This window comes from Nesoenas mayeri (genome assembly GCF_963082525.1).
Source record: "Nesoenas mayeri genome assembly, chromosome: 6".
Taxonomy (NCBI): Eukaryota; Metazoa; Chordata; class Aves; order Columbiformes; family Columbidae; genus Nesoenas; species Nesoenas mayeri.
Window position 1 is genome coordinate 24,691,128 of NC_137545.1, and position 22,797 is coordinate 24,713,924.

General features: G+C 35.1%; 1 protein-coding gene across 1 annotated transcript; it reads left to right on the top strand.

Moving 5' to 3' along the window:
- Positions 1–827: 827 nt before the first annotated feature.
- On the top strand, positions 828–12,055 carry GALNT3 (polypeptide N-acetylgalactosaminyltransferase 3; the record flags this gene model as incomplete). Its single annotated transcript, XM_080346541.1, has 10 exons — positions 828–1,339; positions 2,678–2,850; positions 4,092–4,241; positions 4,548–4,782; positions 5,546–5,663; positions 6,054–6,254; positions 7,372–7,503; positions 8,426–8,527; positions 11,083–11,235; positions 11,933–12,055. 10 exons carry the CDS (start codon positions 828–830, stop codon positions 12,053–12,055), a joined length of 1,899 nt encoding a protein of 632 aa, XP_080202667.1.
- Between the last annotated feature and the right edge of the window lie 10,742 nt (positions 12,056–22,797).

The following is a 22,797-nucleotide window of genomic DNA, read 5'->3' on the forward strand; positions in this document are numbered from 1 at the left end:
TTAGAAATGTCAATGTTATTGAAATGAGTTGACTGAGAAGTCCTTGCTAACTTTATAGTTCACTTTTTAATGTGGATCTTTCTTACATGCAACTTGAACTTACTGTATTGATTCCATCTCTTTTCCTTCTGTCTCATTATTCGACTAAAATTCCCTGCTTCTAGAAGATTTAAGACAACACCCTTCTCAATTTAGAACAACTTTATGATCAAGATGTGGAAGAAAATTAATCTGAAGTAGTGACATTGTGTAAAAATATTGTTTTATTCTTAGTGATATGCCTGCTTTCTTGTTCTTCTATTTAAAGTATATTTGAAAAACGACAACAAAACAAAACCGAAATAAACATACCAAAAAATCCAAGCCAAAACCAACCAAACAAAACCAGACACACACAAAAACTACAAACAAACAAACAAAACCCAAACAAACAGGCAAAGTGTATCTTGGGTATCTTATAGATAGATTTAACCTATCTTTAAGTCAGGGCTGTCAAACTCATTTTCACCAGTGGCCACATCGGCCTGGCAGTTGCCTTCAAAGGACCAAATGTGATTTTAGGACTGTATAGAAATAGAAGTAGTTACATTTATACAGTCCTAAAATTACACCTTAAGTGATGGACACATCACGTATGACAGTTGGGAGTTGTGAATTAATTTCTGTCTATTACTTTATTGTGGTTTTACATTGTTGAACATACTAGATGTTGAAATGTATACTTTTTGTTTTAATTTACAGGTCTTATAATTTCAAGAAATGCAGTGACCTATTTGGAGAACATAATTCACAAAACTTTTGTCTGGTGACAAATTTTTAAAACTAGAATGGCTTTGAAAAAGACACCTAAACTATTCAAGAAACTATTTTTTCACTGGAAACTTTGGAAGTTTAGTATTATTGTGTTTGTCTTTCTGGTATTTTTATTTTTATTGCAAAGAGAAGTGGGTGTTCAAGATTTTAAAGATGAAATACGAATCGAGCCAGTTGTTGGAAAGAAAAGTCATGTATTAGGTCTCATGTTAAATGCTATGAACAATATCAAAGGTGCGAATCCAAAAATGCAGATAAAAGCACCTGTTAGGCAAACTAAGGTTCCTGGAGAAGGCCACTGTTTGCCAGGATACTATACTGCAGTGGAACTAAAACCCTTTCTAGATCGACCTCTTCAAGATCCTAATTCTCCTGGAGCTTCTGGTAAAGCATTTAAAACCATCAGCTTAAATTCAGAAGAACAGAAAGAAAAACAGCGTGGAGAAGAAAAGCACTGCTTTAATGCATTTGCAAGTGACAGGATTTCTTTACACCGAGATCTTGGACCAGACACTCGACCTCCTGAGTATGTTGAAATGTGTATGTCCTGACAGTTAAGAAACTTGCCAGAAATGCAGACTGCAAAGTGATTTGAGTTCAGCATTAGGTGATAGTTTAGGAAAGTCTGCTAGCTTTAAATAATGAGTGACTGTACTTAATGATCCACTGTGCGGAAGCCAAGAATGTTTAGAAAGTTTCACTTCTGTCATGGTTTTTTAAATAAAGTTTCATGCTTTTGCCTTAAAGCTGCAATTTCTGAGTAACTTTCTGGAAGCCTGCTAAGTTTTACTTAGAAGAAAACTAAAAATGTGGTTTAAACTCTTTTTGAATTTGAAGACCATTCCTCCCCCCGTTTATTTTTTTAAGTATTCAGCATTAATAAAACCACCAGCATAGTTTAATAAATTAGTAACTGTAAACTATCAAAGAAGGCAATTGAACATCTCATGTGCCTTGTTATACTGATAAACTTTATTAATGAAGACAGTAGGACTTGCGCAGAATGAGTTTTGGTTATGAGCAGTCTCTGTCACAGCCAGATTATGTGTTCTCAGCTGTCTGTGTCAGAAGTGACTGACCTTACTGGGCTGCTGCTGGCAGTATGAATATCACCTTACACGTGGTGCCACTCACAATAACCTTTGCTAGAGCGTAACTGCTGGGTTTTTGCCTATTTTGTGAGGCAATGGCTGTGGTAATTACCCTAGGGAGTGTTCCAGTCTCTAAATGTGACCGGCAATAAACAGTAAGCAAGCAGCTTCTGAATACAGAAGTGTTGACATGTCAACTTGTCTTGCAATTGGATTTAAAGTTCTGTTCAGACTACATCAGCCTTGAAAAACTGGGGGTTTAAAATTGTATCCCTTGAATGGGATATTTTGCCGTAAGGATTATATGTTATTTGTACAAGATTTTGAAGTTCTGAATTAGATCTGTCCTATTTTTCATTGAAAACTCTGCATTCTTCTAATAAATATTCTTCATTGTATTTTTGTATTTCAACAGTAATAGTGACTGAAAGTCTAATTTTGCAGCTCAGTATCTGTCGCTCTCAATATAATAGCATGTGTTTTTGAGGAGACTTGAGTGCTCTATGAAACATACTCAAACGTTTGTGATGTAGCAGCAGAACTAAGTCAGTTGTTCAAGTGGAATTCTTTTTTGTCATATTTTTTTAAAAAATATTTTGTACAGCTTCTTCAATTGCAGTACCTGCCTCTGTGCTCCAAAACTGGGACAGAAAGTGGAGAAGCTAAAATATTTAATGTCCATACTTACAGGGTATGAGAAGAGGGTTTCTTTTAAGAGTTTCAGTCAAAAGTTTTTGTCCATTTTCTAATAGTTAACACTTTCTAATCTGTAGATGTATCGAACAAAAGTTTAAGCGTTGCCCGCCATTGCCAACCACAAGTATTATAATAGTTTTTCATAATGAAGCATGGTCTACTCTGCTCAGAACTGTTCACAGTGTGATGTATACCTCTCCTGCCATACTACTAAAGGAGATTATTTTGGTGGATGATGCCAGTGTAGATGGTAAGAAGCCTTTCTATTTTCTTCTGATTTGATTTTATATATTATTATAATATATATATATATATACACACTTTAATTTAAGGCATGTTGGAATTGCAAATAAATTTGTTAAAAGAGGATATCACTATGACCAGTAACATGTATAAAGTGTTCTAAGTGGTTTTGTTGATTTCTTTTTCTAGAAATTAGTTCTCCCCCATCTTTTTTTATAAGGTAGTCAAATATGGAATTCTTGTCCTCTAAAGAATTTTTAAACCCTATTTCTGATTATTCTAATTCTAGTGCTGCTTAAACTGCATAACTGGTTGCATGACAAGTAGATCTATAATTCGTGCTTCAAAAGAATTACAGTTTATAGAACAAAGTATCCAAGGATAAATTTGCCAAGGCTTGTACCAGTTTGCATTTCATCATAGTGATTGTCTTTATGCAAATTAATTTCATTAATATGAAGGGAAATGTGTTTCCTAGAAGGTGAAGTTATTAATGGAAAAAAAAAATCTTCGATACTCAAGTTGACTGCCAAAAGTAATTGAATGTATACTGAGTGTGATCACAAATGCAAGTTCAAAAAACTTTATATGCTTAACTTTGGATAGACATGTCTATACATACATGCTTATATTAATTTATTTACACTTTTTGCAAGTCTGTATTTAGTGCACTGTCACACTTTGGTATAAAGTATGCTTGATTGTACAGTTTAATACTAAGGATGGGCAGAGGAAGGAAGATGATATGGGATATTTAATGAGGGATGTGGGGTTGTTGCTCAAATTTTGCACATTTAAAGAGTTTTATATAACTTCTGCTGCTGTTGTAAATACTATAGCACTTGAAAACTCTGTGTAAAATGTGCCGTCATTAAGGAAAAAATGTGCATGTTCTGCAGATAACTTGAGTAAGTAAGTATGTGATCTGTTTGCTCTGAAAATGGATGTTGAATTGATATTCAAACTGTTGATAGTGCAGAAGAGATGCACTGGCACAACCTTTCTCTTTTAGAATATTTTTAGTATTCCATCATCTGTTCTCTGCTAGTCACCTCTTCCTACACCCCCATACCCAAAAAACTCAGCCCCTAAAAATAATATTCAACAATCAGGAATTTTTTATGGCTTTGATGTTGAGGTCGTTCCTGGGATTAGTGTGAATAGTTTATCCCGTTAGTTTATAATGTAAAATTCTAAGCAGTGGCATTGATATACACTGAATATCCTGAAATTGATTTCTCTTTCTAGAATACTTGCATGATAAACTAGATGAATATGTGAAACAATTTCAAATAGTTAAAGTAGTCCGTCAAAAGGAAAGAAAAGGTCTAATCACTGCACGGTTGTTGGGAGCTTCAGTAGCAACAGGAGAGACCCTGACCTTCCTGGATGCTCATTGTAAGTGTAACCTGTGACTGTGCCAGGTCTGATTTATAACACTGTTGTCATTGATTTAACATTGCAGGGTTTTTATGAATCATGGACATTAGCAATGGATCATCTTTCATATTGCCTATTTTATATATATTTCCTATTGTTATTTATATATATTCCTATTTCCAGTTTTACATTATTGAAAGTATAATTAGCAAATGCTATTTAAAAGCAGTGCATATTGGCTTGCCGTGGGCATGTTAAAATAGTTGCTGTGTGCTACTTTATAGACAAGTAGAAGTTCAGTGCTTGTTCCCATTTCCTCCATAGGTGAATGCTTTTATGGCTGGTTAGAGCCATTATTGGCAAGAATAGCTGAGAACCCGGTTGCTGTTGTAAGCCCTGATATTGCTTCTATAGATCTCAATACTTTTGAATTCACTAAACCATCTCCTTATGGGCATGGCCACAACAGAGGAAATTTTGATTGGAGTTTGTCATTTGGATGGGAGTCTCTACCTAAACATGAGAATAAAAGAAGAAAAGATGAAACCTATCCAATTAGGTAAACATAATTTGATTAATATTTTAAATAATTCAGGTTTTTTTAATGAGCAGCAGTTTGTAAATGAACTAATTCTTCAGATGATTTTGATCAGAAGTCTTAAATAGTTGTTGTAATATTTTCTTTAAGAACCACATTTTAATTTTTAAAATTTCACAGAAATATAACCTCCTTAAGACAGTAATTGTTCTGCATTATCTTTTTTCTACATACACTAGAAACATAATAAGGAATTTCGATAAAATTTTTTTTCATCAGGAGGGAGTGGGGAGAAGAGGATTATAAACAATTATTTTCAGAGACAGTACCAGAGATTCTGGCTCCCCATTCATCATCCTCGAAAGGATGACAACAAAAGTTCAGAAACACCAAAATACTAGACCGTTACAGTGGTGTGTTTGATGATAATTGTATGTGCTTTGGTCTTGGATGGGTTACTGGCTTGGAGGAGTAATAACTTTGCTTGATATCCTACATACAGGAAAAATATGTTATTTCTCCTGGTGCTGTCTTTTTATACCAGCGGTTATTAGTCTAAACTGGTTGATAATAAATTACAGTAAAACTGTCAAATGAGACTCAATGTGGGCAGATTTAATTGAAGTATTATCTATGCCAAGAAAATGTATCAATGTAGTGAAACACTGACAAATACCCAGAAACGTCCTAGAACATGTTTAGAACAATGTTTTTAAAACATCTGTATTTTTTAAAGCCTACCTATTTGAATTCTGTCTTCCTCAGTAAATTTCTCTTTTTGCAGAACACCTACTTTTGCTGGAGGTCTCTTTTCAATATCAAAAGACTACTTTGAACACATTGGAAGCTATGATGAAGAAATGGAAATATGGGGAGGTGAAAATATAGAAATGTCTTTCAGAGTAAGTTTAGCTACTTAATTATCAGCTGTCTCTATACTGAAAGTGGACAGGATTTTTGAGGATAAATTAGTATGATATCTTCAGTTCTTTGCTGAATCAGCCAACTAGAACATGGAAAATGAATTACTAATGACCTATGAAGTAAACTACAAATATGATCACTGAACTGTTGTTTTTTTTTTTTCTTTTTTTTAAAATGTATTTAGATTCAATAACTGAAATGTATATTTCCAGGGTTTACCTGATTAGGAAATTCACTTATGGTATGCCTGATATATGCACTCTTGCTAGCGGTTTGGGTGTTTTTCTGGTGAACATTAACATTGCTGAATTTTTTTCCACTCACTTAATTCTAATTGCAGTGCACTTACACAAAAATGTTATTATTAGGTGTGGCAATGTGGTGGACAGTTGGAGATCATGCCTTGCTCTGTTGTTGGCCATGTCTTTCGCAGCAAGAGTCCTCATACTTTCCCAAAAGGTACACAAGTGATCACACGTAATCAAGTCCGCCTTGCAGAAGTCTGGATGGATGAATATAAAGAAATATTTTACCGAAGAAACACAGAGGCAGCAAAAATTGTGAAACAAGTAGGTGGTGGTGGTGGTGGTATTAGAAATCACACTTGCTGCGTTGAAAGTTTTGGTGAGCAAAAGTTATTTACTGACAAAGTATGTAAGGATTCCAGATATTTTAATGAAAAGACAGTTCAGTTTCTTAATGCTGTAGCACCAACAAGCATGAAAAACTTCAGTGTCTGGTGGTGATGGTGTTTTGTGTGGTGCGGTTTTTTCGATTGGTAGTTCTTTTTCATACATTCTCTTAAATCCTGGCATGTTTGCATTGAACAGCTACTGCAGCTGCCAGAAGAGCATGAAAAAAGTTACTGAGCACAGAAAATGCAAACTAACTTGGAGTGAGAAACATAGTGTCTCATTAGTCACAAGTTGCTTAGTATTATTACTTAAAAAGCAGGTTTTGTTGCTCTTTAGCTGCAGAAAAAAGCTTATTCAATGATAGATATCTGTCCTGTCTCGATCTATTTGAAAGCTTAAGTTAAATTCAGGGGGTGTGGGTGTTGGTTTATTAATTTTTGCAGGTTTTCTGGAACTTTGGTCTTTCACCGGATAGAATCTAGACTTTTCTTCAAGAAGCTGTTTTTCCTCCCGTTGTGTGATAAATTTTTGTGAATATCGTATTACTAGTAGCATTAGATTTTATAAGCATGATAGCAGATAGGCAACAGAATTTTGTCTGGGAGATTCTGCATTGTACTGACTATTATGCTAATTATTTAATTAATCTAATTCTTTATTTCAGCTCACTCTTTTGAGTGAGATAAGTTAGCTTCATAGCTGTCATCAGTATGGTCGTGTTTGTACTTTCCCACTTCATGGCACTGTGTTAGAACCCTCTTAGGACTAAGGATATTACTGTTTTTTTCCATGTTGCAGGTTTTTTGCACATGCTTTGAAATGCTGAAGGCAAGAAGTCAATGATGTTATGATCTTGAAAAATAAACAGGAGTAACCGTAGTAGTACAGTACTAAAAAAAAAAACAAACCACAAACCCACAACCAAATGAAGTGTAAAACTTGTTTAATACTGCAATACAGAACATGATAGATTTTTATATGTACAAAATCATTATTAGTAATTTTAGTATGTTTCTTTTCCATCCTTCCTTAACTTCCCTTCCTCTAACAGAAAACATTTGGAGACATCTCAAAAAGACTTGATTTAAGGCAGCGTCTGCAGTGTAAAAATTTTACCTGGTATCTCAGTAATGTTTATCCAGAAGCATATGTGCCAGACCTGAATCCTTTGTTTTCTGGATATGTAAGTTTAATTATTTTCTATAGTCTTCTGTAATCTAGGAAGTTTGCTAATCTTTTTTGCTACCTTAGCTATAGCTCTAGGGTTTTCTGTCGCTGCTCTGGACAAAGAATCTCTTCTGCATACCTTGCTGTTTGAATATTTTATAACTTTGTCAATGATGATATGAAATTTAAGCAAAGCTTCTTAATAACTAACAGTAGCCTAGCTTAATGGGATCTTGAAACCTGTTAAGATAAGCAACATTCTGACCATCACTAACAGTCACTTTAAAGTGACACCAAAGTACTAAGCCAGTGGTGAGACATTTCCTGAACTATCAAGGTGAATGTAGCTTTATATAGTAAGTAGTCTGAGGGAATTTTTACTTCATGTTCATGAGGAAAACTAGACAGTTGTTTACTTCTCAGAACTGGGTTTATGATGAGGAAAATGTGTGTTTATAGTTATACATACATTTTTTAAAAGACCATTGCATTTCCTCTGCTAAATAACTTCTTAGACATTGCATTGCTAAAACCAACCAAATATTAAACAACTAAGAATTCTTTGCTTGAAGTGCATATGAATATTTAGCAAAGTTTGGCACTTCCACTTCCTCCAATTTAGAATATTTTATGTGTATTTTTGTATGTGTCTGTTCAAATTGTAATTTGAATAACAGTAACCTTGTATTTCAGTAGCCTAATAATTCACAGTGTGTGGCTGGAGACAACCATAACATAGCTACTAGGCTTTTGGTTAGAAAAGATTAACTCTGAGAGACCAGGGTTTTTACATTTGAGCATAGCAGAAAGTAAAAATTAACAGCTGTAATTGTTGTTAAGCCAAAGGTTAGTTTTGTACGCTAGTGAGACTGTAATTGTTTGAAATCCCCACTGAGCTTTTTTTTTTAAATTTTTTTCTGATAACACCCTTTCTTTAGTTAAAAAACACAGGTAACCGCATGTGTCTGGATGTTGGTGAAAATAACCATGGTGGCAAACCATTGATTATGTATTCTTGTCATGGACTTGGAGGAAATCAGGTAAAATATTTGATACCTGATTTTTATCATCTGTTCAGCTGTGACTTTACCGTATTAAAGCTTTTCATTTGTTTTAGATAAATGGACTAATTTTTAATATGCAATTTTTCTCTCTTTTTTTAAGACTTAAATTGTATCTGTGTTGTTCAAGGAAAATTTCATACTGCTCTTCATGCCATGTCCCACTTCTAACATTTTATGTTCAGCATGCAGATTCAGATTTTTAACACAATTGCTCTGCCTCACTTGATCGCTCCTTTCTGTGCAAAACCTTTTAATCCTATCCATACTACTTTCTTGTAACTGTTGTCTTCTTAATTCTTCCTTTCCTTATGCTTCCTTCTGTTGCTTCTTTCTCTGCTGCCAGGACTCGCACTGTCAAGGAAGATGTTGGCGGGAATCCGGCCAATGGGACACCAAGTGGCCAGGCCTGAGCCACCTTCCCTGTCATGCTTGCAGCCTCATAGTGTGAGGTCAAAGCGGTCTGTCCTGTACTGGCTAATGCAAGTGAATAATATGATTGAATTTATCCAAGAAGAGTTCTCTTTGAATAGCTCTTGGAGGCAGCAATGGTGCTCAGTTTTTTCTTCAGTATGACTTGCAATAGATACCAGATACTAAATCCTTTGGGCACTACTGTAATAGTAATAAAAGTGCCACCTCCTTTCCTGACCAGAAATGAACGCTTTTCCATTGCCTTAAAGAGTTATTTGGGGAATAAAGTTTAACTGTTGATCGTTAATAACTAAAGGTCAACAAATATTTAAAAGTTTTTGTTAGCATACAGTTGTAATTAATTTTTTTAAATAAAATATTCAGTCTTAAAAGGCATACATTCATGGCACTGTGAAAGCTCAGCCCTAGTTAGCTGGTGTTTTCCTAATCAATTTTTATGGGACATGGAATGCTGTCTAGATTAACAACTATCCTGTTACGTTAGCGTCTTACGGTATTGAACTTTTTTTTTTTTATTCTGTTGTGGATTAAGATTATATTAGCCTATTGGCATTGTCACAGTCATTAATGCAAGAGCATTGTACCAACACATTGTATTAAGAGGTCTGCTGTATGCTTCTATTGTCATCTCTCTCTAAGTTTTCATGGACTGCACTATAACTGCGCTTTCAAGTGTTGCAGTTTTTGGTTATCCTCCTGCCATAAAATAACAGTCAGAATCCCTTTCAATACCAGCAATTTTAACACAGGTTGAGCTGGTAATGCTGAAGAGATGTGTATATTTGCTTACTTAACCCTTCTCATTATAATACTCTGTTTTCAGTTGTATTATATTCTTTGCCAGACTCTAACAGTGTAGATTAAAATTTTTCATGCTGTCATCTTTGTGCATAGGGGGCTAGAAGAGAGAACCTACTCTACAGAGTTATGCATCAGTTGTTTATCATTCTTCCTTTTTAGAACATGCTGGGGCTGGGAACATGCCCATCTCAATATCCAAAATCACTGAAGTTTTAAACCTAGCTTTTGAGTTGTATTTTCAAGGCTTGCAGAGATTTTGGAGTTCAAAAGATAAATCAGAACAGGTTAAGTAAGAGTAACACATTTAGAGTAAAGTATTATGTCTGAGAACTATGTGACAAAGCAGGTCACTTCCATCAGTACCTATTTCAGGGAGTAATATTGGGCACAGAGACTTCAGAGTGAGATGCCTGTTTGTTTCTCAGTGCTGTTCCCATTGAGGCCGAGAGAGTGAGGAGACAGACGCTAACCGATTGGACAGATACTTGAAAGCCACAGGGAGCTAAGTGAGCCTGGGCTTAAAAGTCAAAGGAAAGATATGGTGAAGAAGGCTGACATATGGAGCCAGGAAACTGTGGTAATAGGATGTAATGCTGTTTAATGAGAGAGAAAAAGAAGAGACCAGGATGGTAGGGTAGCAGGCAAGGTATAAAAGGACAACTGTGTCTGTAGCTTGTTAGAATTAAATCTCTGTTAAGACCTGAATCATAACATAGGATTCCTGACCCTTAAGAGTACTGTACTGTCGGGAAATAATGGTAAAATTCACTCATAAAATACATGCTTATATTACTTTTCTGATGACTACCTCACAAGAGAACATAACAGCATTCTGTTGTTAGCATGTACTTTTTATATCAAGCAGCAAAAGCTGATGTACAGCAGTCAGTGTTGTTCCATGTGACAAAACCAAAATTCAGCAACTTTTTTTTTTTTTCATTTAAATTTAAGAAATGCCCAAATATTTTCCATGCAACCATCTCTACTCTTCAGTTTGTCTCCTTGAATCACTTAAAATTCCTGGAGGAGAAAGCAATGATATCTTGCATCATAATGCAGTGAGTGTCAATTGCAATTTATACAATTAAGTATGTCTAAATCGCATTAGTATTAAAAGAAATGTTTTTAGTTTTGTAAACACATTTACAGTGCGTATGCTAAAAATCAGATAACTGATTCTGTAGTCTCAAATTGTTGACTAACGAAATCTATTTGTGTTTTGGAATTTCAAAGAGTTAATTTAGTTTTATGCTCTTGTTTGTATTTATTTACTGAATTTTTAAAAATTATTTGAATAGTACTTTGAATATTCTGCACACCATGAAATTCGACATAACATTCAGAAAGAGCTTTGTCTGCATGCTTGTAAAGGACCTGTGCAGCTTCGTGAATGTCACTACAAAGGCCAGAAAACTTTTGCTGTTGGAGAAGAGCAATGGCTGCATCAAAAGGTATCTAGACTGCAGAGCGAATAGGCATCTTATCAGTGATATTTGACATGCATTATATTTTGATTTCCAGTAAAAGAGAAAATCTCAAAGAAACAAAATTCTGAAGTCAAAAAGGAGTAAGTTTATTTGTGGGAAGAAAATGTGGATAATTTCAGCTTTTCAGTTACCAGGCCAAAACTTGATAATTTCACTATTTTAAATGTGAAGTAGAAATGTCACTTACAAAACCAGTTGATATCCTCTAGTGCAGGGTTGTCAAACTCATTTTCACTGAGGGCCATATCAGCCTGGCGGTTGCCTTCAAAGGGCCAAATGTAGTTTTAGAACTGTATAAATGCAGGAGTAGTTGTATTTATACTGTCCTAAAATTACACTCAGCCCTTTGAAGGCAACTGACAGGCTGATGTGCCCGCCAGTGAGAATGAGTTTGACACCCCTGCTTTAGTGTACGTGTCTGGACAACCACATGGAAGTTAAGCTAAATGTTTTGTATCTTCAGGAAATTTTTAAAAAATATTTGTAACAAAACAAGTTAGTACTTGCATATTACATTCATTTGCTAGCCCCTGCACCAGCTCTATGGCCTTACTCTTTTTGATAACAATGAACTTGGGGAAAAAAACAAAGAGGGGGGGAAATAGCATGCTCATTGTTTGTTCACTTTTTTTTTTTTCCCCTCCTTTTTTACCCACTTTAGGATCAAACTCTGTACAATGCAGCACTACATATGTGCCTTACAGGAAATGGAGAGCATCCAAGTTTGGCGTCCTGTAATCCATCAGACCCCTTCCAGAAGTGGATCTTTGGCCAGAACAATTAAGATTTTATATTTATATGCCAGGAGCATTTTATTAGAAGATCCATTCCAGACTGTGATCATATATGTATACTGCATTTTTAAGTGATGCATACTTTAAATGCAAAATGGTTAAACAGTTTCTTTTTCTTCTTATTTAAGTTGTATATAAAATGTGTCATCAGAGATTCCATAGGAGTCTGTTATACCAAAGATCACTGAGGTCCCAATTAAGAAAAATGTTTACAATATTTCTATGATAAGATTTCATATGTTGGCCACTGATACATGGATCCTGTAGTCCTCCTTCAGGACCATATGTATATTGTTTGTCCATGTATTGTAGGTACTTCAGAAGAAGACTAATTTTCTCTGTAAAGTTACAAGAAATTATTGTATACTGTCTAAAAACCAAGACACTTTATATTTTTATGCTCAATTGGTTGACTTCATTTACTTTTTTAAAAATAATTTACTTTACTCAGTGAACCTTTCTCATTTTTTTTTAATTTCCCTCACTTGAAAAATTTAATATTTGATCTTCAGGTTCAAGCCAAATAGGCTACCACACCGTGCTCAGCTTGTAACAAGTCAATTCTTTTTCTGTAGAAGAAAAAAATAATTCTCACTGAAGTATGTATGTGTGATTATTTTAATGGAAAATGTGCTTATTCTGATTTTAATTTTCTTTTATTTAGCCCAAACTTTCTATAGTTGTTTTTATATTTCACGAACTTTAAAATTCATGACAGTTATATTTTAACAGGTTTCTGAGCTGCTTAACATGAACATGTTTTTTCAGCATTTTGTTCATTATTGCTTTTAAATTAGATGTTATCTTCTAAACCCACTTTTTTTTCTACCTTGTAGTGATTGATACAATTTTTACCTAACAGGTTTCTAATGTTATCTGTACCTAATTCCTTGTGTAAACACTTGCATGTTAATTTTCTTTCTGACACTTCCCCTTTAACAAAGACTGACCTCAGTTTTATCAGTCCAAGTGAGACCTTGGCCTTGCTAACTATTCTGCTAGCTCTTTTAATGAAATATTGTGTTCTTGTAAGCATCCACAAGTATACTTCAATAGATTGTGTAGAGCTATGACTTCGTACATAGACTTCATTTGATTATTTAAAAATATATCATAGAATCATAGTATAGTTTGGGTTGTAAAGGACCTCAAAAGGTCATCTAATCCTACCCCCTGCCATGAGCAGGAACATGTTCAACTAGATCAGGTTGCTCAGAGCCCTGTCCATCCTGGCCTTGAATGTCTCCAGTGGTGGGGCATCTACCACCTCTCTGAGCAACCAAGGCCAGTGTTTCACCACCCTCATTGTAAAAAATGTCTTCCTTATATATAGTCTAAATCTACCATATTTTAATTTAAAATAATTACCCCTTGTTCTATCACAACAGGCCTATAAAAAAATCTGTCCTCATCTTTTTTATAAGCCCCATTTAAGTACATTTAAGGCCACAGTAAGGTCTTCCCAGAGCCTTCTCTGGGCTGAACAACCCCAACTCTCTCAGCCTTTCCTCATGCAGAAGATGTTCAGCCGTCTGATCATTTTTGTGGCCTCCTCTGGCCCCTCTCAAACAGGTCCGTTTCTGTCCTGCACTGAGGGCTCCAGAGCTGGACACAGGACTCCAGGTGGGGTCTCATGAGAGCAGACTAGAGAGCCAGAATTGCCTCCTTCGACCTGCTGGCCGCACTTCTTGATGCAGCCCAAGATACGGTTGGCTTTTTCTTTGCTTATTTTACTGGATGCACCATTCTTGAGCATCCTCCAGTTAGTCTTCCATTGCAATCACTGATCATGCTCATTTTCTGACTGTGATTATTTCAGGCCTTCTTTAATGAAGGTCACTCTTCTGCACAAGAAATGTCCTCTAGGAACACAGAGGTACACTTACTTGAAAATGTCTCCTTCAGGGTATGAATGAAACATTAATGACCATCCCACCTTTAAAGCATCTCTCGTCACGTACAATTGCACTTTAATAAGGTAAACTCTGTTTCATAATAAAATTTTATATTTTGATTTGGACAAGACTCAATTGGTTTATGCAAATTATGGATGTTTGAAAATAACCTTACATTTGCATGTGTTATGATATAGGAGGAAAATGGCTATGAAATTAAAATAATAAACATCTAGGAAGGGAAGGAAATGGCAGAATAAAGACAAGGAAAAGGCCTACTGTTGTCTAGAAGTGCCAGTGATGTTATTAAGCAGGGGTGGGAAATATCACAGGTAAAAAGGTATTTAGACTTTGCAGTTTGTTGAAAGAATTGTGCTGAACATCTGCAATATCTATTCAAATGGAAGAAAATAGGAGGTGTAATAGTAACCAGCTTAATAATGAACTGTTTAATGATCTGAATCTCAAGAAAGGTGCACATAACAGGGCAAAGTTGAGCAATAAGTTCAGACCTAGAAAAATGCAGCTAGTATTAGTATTTTAGGAAATGCTTAGTATTTCCTTTCAGTACTGTACTTAAAAGAAGAAGGAGATGAAGGAAAGTCATGGCTGCCAAAAGGAAAGAAAATTCAAATTTTTGAAGTGAAGGCAAAGGAAAGTAATTGGCTGCATGATCACATATAAAGCTGAGAATAAGTTTCAATTGGTGAGTATTAAAGGTTTAATAGGACGAAATATATTTAGATTAAGTTTGTCCTTTTATCCTGGTATTAGCATTTATCTGTGTGATAATTATTAATTTATCTATAGAGTCTGGCAGATGGATGGATGGATGGATGGATGGATGGATGGATGATGTGGACTTCTTTTTCTCTAATGTGGGGAGGCAGCTGTCTCCGGTCACTTTAACAGTATCTGACTAACAAGTTCAGCTCCTGAAGAAAAGCAAGAAATCATATCACTAGTTCTAAGTTATCTAAAAGACAGGTGAAAATAAGCAAGACCAGCAAGAATTTGTCAGTAGCACTAACTTAAGCTAATTTCTTTTTCTGACTTGATACTCATGCCTTTGAGTCATGTCTTGGCTTCTGTAAGGCTTTTGGTGACACCTGTGAGTATGAAGTTAAACCCGTATGACTTAAAATAATTTGCTACAGTATGGACATAACTTGTTGAAAAGACGGTACTGGGAAGGGTTATTAATGCTACTGTGGAAACCAGAGGGCTGTATTGAATGGTATTGCACCAAAATTTGCTGTGCCCTGTGATACATATTTCCATAATTCAGTAATGGAATACAAAGTATTCTTGTTACTTTCACAGGTCAAATGAGTATCGGAATGGCAACAAATGCTCTTGACAAACTGGATGAGTTGGGGAAAAAACAGGATGCAGGTCAATGAGAAAATTGTTCAGCAAATACAAATAGAAGATGGGAGATTACCTAGAGAGCAGCTATGCCATGTTGACTCACTGGTATGAAATGGAAACCAGGTGCTCAAGGAACCTGTTCTAGAAGACAAGGTATTTAGCATAACTGTTTAAAAGGACTTGAGTTCTTTTAGTTCCCAGTTTGTGTTATACAGCAAATGCATTAGATTATTTCTAATACCACTAAAGGGTGATTTCTTCATGCAACCTCTTTCTCTTAAAAATTTGTCAGATTGGAATTTGCATATATGAAGCATCATTTATCTACTCATTACCAGTTCTTCTTTTTAGAGGTAAACTTCAACACTTGCATAGAATTTAAACTACAAGGAAACATGGATTCTCTTGCACTTGCAGGGAGGAATCTCTTAAAGAGCAGGAGTTCAGTGCTAGAGGAGATCCACTCTGTCCTTTTTGTTTTTCTAGTTGGTAATCTAAGATGATATTATAGCAGATGTAGCAATATATGCACTTGTCACTCTGTTTTCTCTGAAGAATCAGTATAGCAGGACACCTAGTTATTATATTTTGTGTTCAGTTCTAGCTGTGGAAGAGGAAAATTTATCCTGTGATTTAAAATTGTCTTTAATAGTTTTCTTTTATTTTTTGGGACTTCTTTTCTGGCCTAACATAGGTCCATAGTCCAAAATCCATAAGACACTTGCACATAGGCTTTTTAACCATTGCTACTATTGCAAATAGTCTTAATATTTTTTTTAAAAAATATGTTTGCTCTCTGTTCTTTAAACTATGAATGACATTTTAGTCTGTATTTTTGCAGTAATTAGTACAATAGCAATTCAGTCTTATTTGGACTCCCTAGTACCTGCCAGAAAAAAGGGCAGGTCTATAAACACAGGAAGATGTTAAGTGACTTATTTTGTTCTATTCTGTTTGAAGATCTGAAATTAACTTCTGTTTGTACACTGAGTATCATCACATTTCAAAATATGCACGTATATGTTTGTGTATATATAAATATATAGGTATCATACAATTTTAGAAGAGCAATCACATATCTATAAATATGATTGGGGGTTTAAAAAATATTTTTTTAAAACATTGATTATATAGTTTTTAAAAAAATCCTTTTTCAAAATTAACAATAAAGCAGCAGTAAGAAAAATTGCAAGCAGTTCAAATATTATTGTGCATCTTCTCTGTGCTTTTCTAGCATCAGTCTTCAAATTTTCCTGAAAAGTAAACTATTTTGCAGGGTTTTTTTAGAGGGTAGAAGCAGATGTTCTCCTTTGCATAATTTATTCCACCAGCATGTTTCTCTTGAGTAATTATTGTACATTCTACTATGCAGTACTAACTTCTCTGTACTTTGTGGTTTGCTGTATACATTTCTTTAAATATATTGAATTACTCTGACAGAGAAATACATGAGATTGAAGGAACTTATGGAACACTTTCCTTGTAAAGAATAATCTCCCACATTTTGGGAATTAACCTTATATAATCTTATGTATCTGATCAAGATTATAACATCATATTGAGATTTAGGGGCATTGTTTTCAGTGGCTTAGTTGCCAGAACTGTAGCCAGTCCTTTGAGCTTTTTGTGCACAGATCTCCTTTAGAATTGTACTTTCTATCAAATGTTCCAAGGAATTGACATGTAATCTTTCCTTTTCTGTATTTTATTGTACCTCCTGAATTCTTCAAGTAGGGATTTAATTGCTAAAATATACAGTCCAAAAGTGCAGTTGTGTCAATAGTGTAATAATAGTTTAATACTATGATGTGAAAAAAAAAAAAAAAAGGATTTTTTTTTAATAAGCTTTGCTGCATGACAAACATTAACTCTTCACTTTAGGTTGCCCTCTTAAAAGGTTTTGAAAAGTATATTTTTCAAGTTAAATTTACAATATCTGGTTCTGTCCTATGTACTATAAAGTCAAGCTAACATTTCCATTCTGTAAAGGGTAGCAGTAATAACGTTAGCATGTCTTGTGCAGTTTCTTCACAGTCTGAGGAAGAAATTAATAGAAGATTATAATTTTTAAAGGAAGATAAAATCTTTCAAAAGTAAAGCATTAGCAAGGGATTGGAAGCCAGAAGAGGAAAAGAAAATTGGAATAGGAAGGGGCTAAATGGATGGGGGAAAAACTATATTGGAAATACCACTGTCTAGACTGGGTGCCATTCATTTTTTTGGTGGGCATGGATGCAAAGATTGAAAACTGTAGAGCATTCCATATAGAGACTAAAATTACACACTGGTGTTCCCAGGCTCAGAAAACAGAAGTAAAATCTCCTAAAAAGTGGATGTCATGTCCATTCTGGGTCTGTGAATTTCAAAAGGATCCTCTCAGTCTTTCAGGTAGAACTCATTGAAGTATAAACAACAGGGTGACTGGAGAACGGTCTCCATTAAATGAGTGTGATAGGCTGATTCAGCACAATTCAAAAGCAGTGACACAAACTACTACTACTAGTATGTCATTACTGTTAGACTGCTCCAATGTGTGTTGAGAGGGAAGAGAATCAAGTGGTTACTCTTTTGAATGTGATTGTCCCACTAGCTTTTTATTCCTTCCTCCTGATAGTCCCTTTAACCTCCCAGCTTTTAAGTGGACATCACTGTTTCTGCCTTCTTCTCTTTACCATGAGCAATCTTAATCATCCACCTATTTCAGGGCAAGACCAAGCCACTGCTATAACCAGGTTGGTTTTCATGCTGGCTTATGTCAATTTAGATGCTAAGATGATAACCTGATTTTTAGATTCTCAATATCTTGTTTTCTCCTTTACTCTGTTTAGGAGCTCAGCCAGTATGTTGGTGCCACTGGACATATGCATAATTTCAAAGACTTAAGTAAGTGCATTGTTTTTGCAAAAATAGGAGTCTATGGAAGGTAAGACAGTCAGACATGATTTGGCAGCTGTAGGTTAATGCATATGTAACAGTCTGAGGCTTTTCTGGCTTGTTAGAATTTACATTTTCATGATATTGCTTTTCTGACTGTTTTTCATAAAATTTCTGCTGGAAAATGCCCTTTTTTTTTTTTTTTCTTAACTGGACTCAATCAGGCATCTGCTCTGTTTCCGGTGCCCCAGGATGATTCCTTGACCTGACTTTTGCATTTGGTGGGGGTCTGGATCCTTTCCTGAAGTCGTGAAAGGTACCAAGACCTCAGTGTCCCTATTTAGCATAGTTACAGTGGGATTGCTCTGCAGATCCTAAAAATCTTATCTATCTTCTAATAAACATATATGGTGAATTAGCAAGAAACGCTGCTTTCTACTGATGTTTCACTGAATGTTCTCTAAAGCCAGTACAATCTCCATAAAAATGCGTAGCAAATCATTATTCTTTCTCTCTCATTTTTCATGACCAACTCTAGCTATCATGTAGAGATAAGACTAAATATTTTGCAGCTTCCTAATCAGTCATGATCATTGTATTTTTTTCAAGTCTACAGAATGGAATACTTTATGTACTAAGTTATAATTTTGTGTACCTAATAATCCTAGACTCTAAAGACAGCCAAAGGTAAATCCTGTCTTGCCAGTAATGTCTTAAATATAGTGGATAAAGTTAGTAGATGTTGAACTTCCAGGAAGGAATATCTGAAGCTTGGGTTCATGAAGGAGAAGTACATATGGTAGTGTCTGGTGTGAGAAGGGAATGCCTGCAGTAATATTAAGGACTGTGTGACTGAAAGAATAACAGCAAAGAGAAGAGAATTTGTCTAGCAAAGAGGACAAGTGGAAAAATACCTCAGGTCCTGAAGTAGTGAACTGTCCTCCTTGGTCTTCTGTTACCACCCATTCCATTTCTCTTATTTTCTTAGGTTTTTTTTGGTAGCTTTTGGTTTGGTTTGGTTTTGGCTCAAAGTAAGCAGAAAGGTGGAAGTCTCCAGCAATCTGAAATGCAGTGTAAGAGACATACAAGCCAGTGTGTCTAGTATCAACCAGTATTACGCTTGGTAATTTCTTGGCAACTCAGTTGCAGAAAGAATTATCTACTTAGGTGAATTTGTGGTTGGTGAAACTTAGCAGTGCTACAGCTATATGTAGTCAAATTTCCATCCGGGTTCAGTCAGTATGATTGAGGCCTGACACCACTGCAACTAGCACCTAAGTGCTGGGGAATGTGTAGATGGAGAAACATTTCAACATTTTTAATGCTGGATTATATATCTGAAAATCAACTAAAAATATCTTTAAGTGCCTCATTACCTACAGCTCTTCTGGATATCATTAATGTTCAAATAAATGGCATGCTGAAAAATCAGAGTTTGTTGCAGGGTGTTCTCTGGCTCTTTTATTGCCTTGTTTCAAATTTAAAGCACTTACAGCAATTATATTGTGCTCCCTTTCCCCCTGCCCCCCTTCCCTCATCAAGGGAGGAGAAAAATACTATTACATATACAGTATGTAAAAATTCCTAGTCTATGTAAACTACTGAAGCTTACCAGAAAAGCAACATCAGTGTTAACCTCCATGTGGCCATGCTTTCTTACATATACAGGAAGGTAATCACAACTGCTGAGGAAGGCTTGTTTTCAGGCAAGGGCAGCTCAGCCTTACTGCCAGCAGGACAAAGCAGATCCTAAATATTCTTGGACTCCAGGGCCTGTGGCTCTGGGCCACTCCCACCCATGGACAAGAGGCCCCACTGCAGTGGGACTTGACCAGCTCACTGTACCTGAGGATTTTGTGTCATCACTGAGTTACACTAGTATGAGTACAGCATTAGGTAAGTACTATTCATAGCTTAATTTATAACTGAATGTTAGTGTTGTCGTCTTACTTCTGAGCTGACACTGTGATGCCTTGAATTAGAAGAACACTAGTGTTGAAAGTTGATTTACGAAATTTTTTGTGAGGCTTAGCAAGTTCTATAGCAGCACGTTGTTCATAGTAATGCAAAAACCAGTCTGATAGCAGGCATTCATCTATTCCATTCTGTGTAACACCTAACAAAAACATCACCTAGAGAACAACACCTGATATTTATCAGTTTCTGTAAATAAAAATTATTTAGCACACTTAAGGACAATTTGCCTTTTATAAATGTACAGCTCAATTTTACTAAGTATCAGAATAAAAAGATGGCAGGGAACTGTGATTGTTAATTATTTTCATAATGAAGCAATGTTGATCAGCAGTTTTCAAAATAATTAAGCAGTTGTCCTGAAATTTAACGGTATGCTTTATCTGCCATTGTAGCCATTGAAATGATTTGTTGTGTGACATTACTGCAAATTGTCCACCAGAGAGAGCTCTTGCAATTATTTTTTTCCAATGGCTGTTGAAAACCATTCTTTCATTAACTTAGAACTACAATTATTAAATTCACCATGATAGATGTACATGAATTGTGTAGTTTATTCAATTGGCCAAAGAAAAGTGTAGGCAGTAGTATAATTAAAGGGCAAATGGACATACCTAACAAGGCATTTCTGTTCATTTCTTACATATTTATATGCTGATTAAATTAAAGAAAAAAAAAGGAATGTCTAGTAACTGCATAGTAGAAATAAGATGCACAGTGCACTGGCAGCCATGAGGTAACGTAGAAACCTGTTTTACTTCATTGCAAACAAATGGACAATATTGTACAATATATAATAAAAATACAGCCGATACAAGTGCCACTAATTAACAAAAAAACTAATGATAAGACTTAAAAATGCTCATTTTGTAATATATATACACTGCAGTAATAAGCCACAATAGATACATCAAATTCCATGTCAATCTTAATAAATACTGAAAATATAAATACAGAAGAATACAGTAAATTTGAATAAATTATTACAACATAAGGTCTAGGTTAAGTTCTGTTGAATATTATTGTAGCTTATATTACCCTTTGGCATCTTTGACGTTACAAGTTGTTTAAAAAAAGAAAGGAAATTAAGGAAATGTGTAGTTCATGAAACTTAAAATTATTTCCATGTACAAATTTTAAGGTGAACTTTCCTTTGCTTCTTCAAACAGTTTAAAAGCAACAGTCAAACTAAATATGATGCTTTACTGTTGAGATCTCCACAAATTTTAGTATGCAAGATCAACTGTAATGGAAAATTATGTTAAGTATTTAACATAATTATTTTCCTCAAAAATTAGTAAGGTTAGAAGTAATGCACAAATTTAAAACAAATGTCTGCAATTACACCACAATTTTACGAGCTCCATTTGAATGGATTACATGTCTGAAAGACCATCAACTTAAGTGCCTTTGAATCCATGCCGTGGTGTATTATTTACCACTTGCCAACAAAAATTTCAAAAGCAATTTTATATTCTTATGGGGAAATATATATATATATATATATACACAGAGATGAACCTTCTAAAAGACGGCTGGACTAGACAGTCTAAATGTTACATAGCTTGTTAAAACAAGGAAAACACTTTAAACATAAAGAAATGTAATAAGTGTTGATTTTGTGTTTTTTTTACAAAATTGCTATCTATTAGCTGTAGATGGAAACAAACAAAAATAACCAATTGCCATGTTTTATGCTAACAGGCATTAACCAGTACATTTGTATTAATAATTTTATTTGTAAAAGGTTATTACACCAGAATGCAATTTAACTAAAAATATCAACTTTACTAAGACAATATTACAGGCAGAGGCTCTTAGGAATGGATTTGTAATCTACAGATTTTGACTATTTTTGCACTGTTAAATGTCTAGCACTTATTTTACATCAAACACTTTTTTAACATGTTTCACAAACTACACTTCAGACGTATTTCCATAGAAGTGCCTACGATCAGTCAATTAAAAAGGGCCCAGTTGTTAAGCATTGTTTACATGGGCATTGTTCTGTGAGAACTGAAGTGGTGGTATTTGTGTGAAATGGTTTGAAAAAAACCAGCCTGCTTGCTTCTGGTTTTAAGAGAACCAGCACACGATGGTGGAATCTTTTCAAGAGGTGAAAACTCCTTCTCAATCTGTGTATCAGAGGCTCACAAATGGATGGCTGTTTCTTTGCAGTGTTCCCCCAGCAGCCCAGCAAGATTGACCTTCACCCATAATCCAACCCAAAAGTTCATTCCTAAGAACGTCTTTAAAGAGATTATGATGGAGAAAACTAGAAGAATTAGCTGCCATAATGTCTTATTTGAAAATCCCAAGCTAAAATGCTAATAAAAAGGATGCCTATTTCTTGCTTCCTTTTAGTGTCTCTTGTTATGCAAGAAACACTTTATATTACATGTGCCTGGAAGCAGAGTTAACTAAAATGGTATTGCAGTTGACACAGGCAAAGAAAAGAGACAGTAGCATTGTTTCTAGGGTGTTGCTTTGCTTTGTACCCCATGCTTTTGGATAAGTCTTTTATTGTTAGAACAGTAGTGTTAATTTGTATCTTCCACCATTTTTCCTGTTGAGAAAAGCTAAACCAGTCTTCATGGCTTGTTGGAAAAGCGCACAGT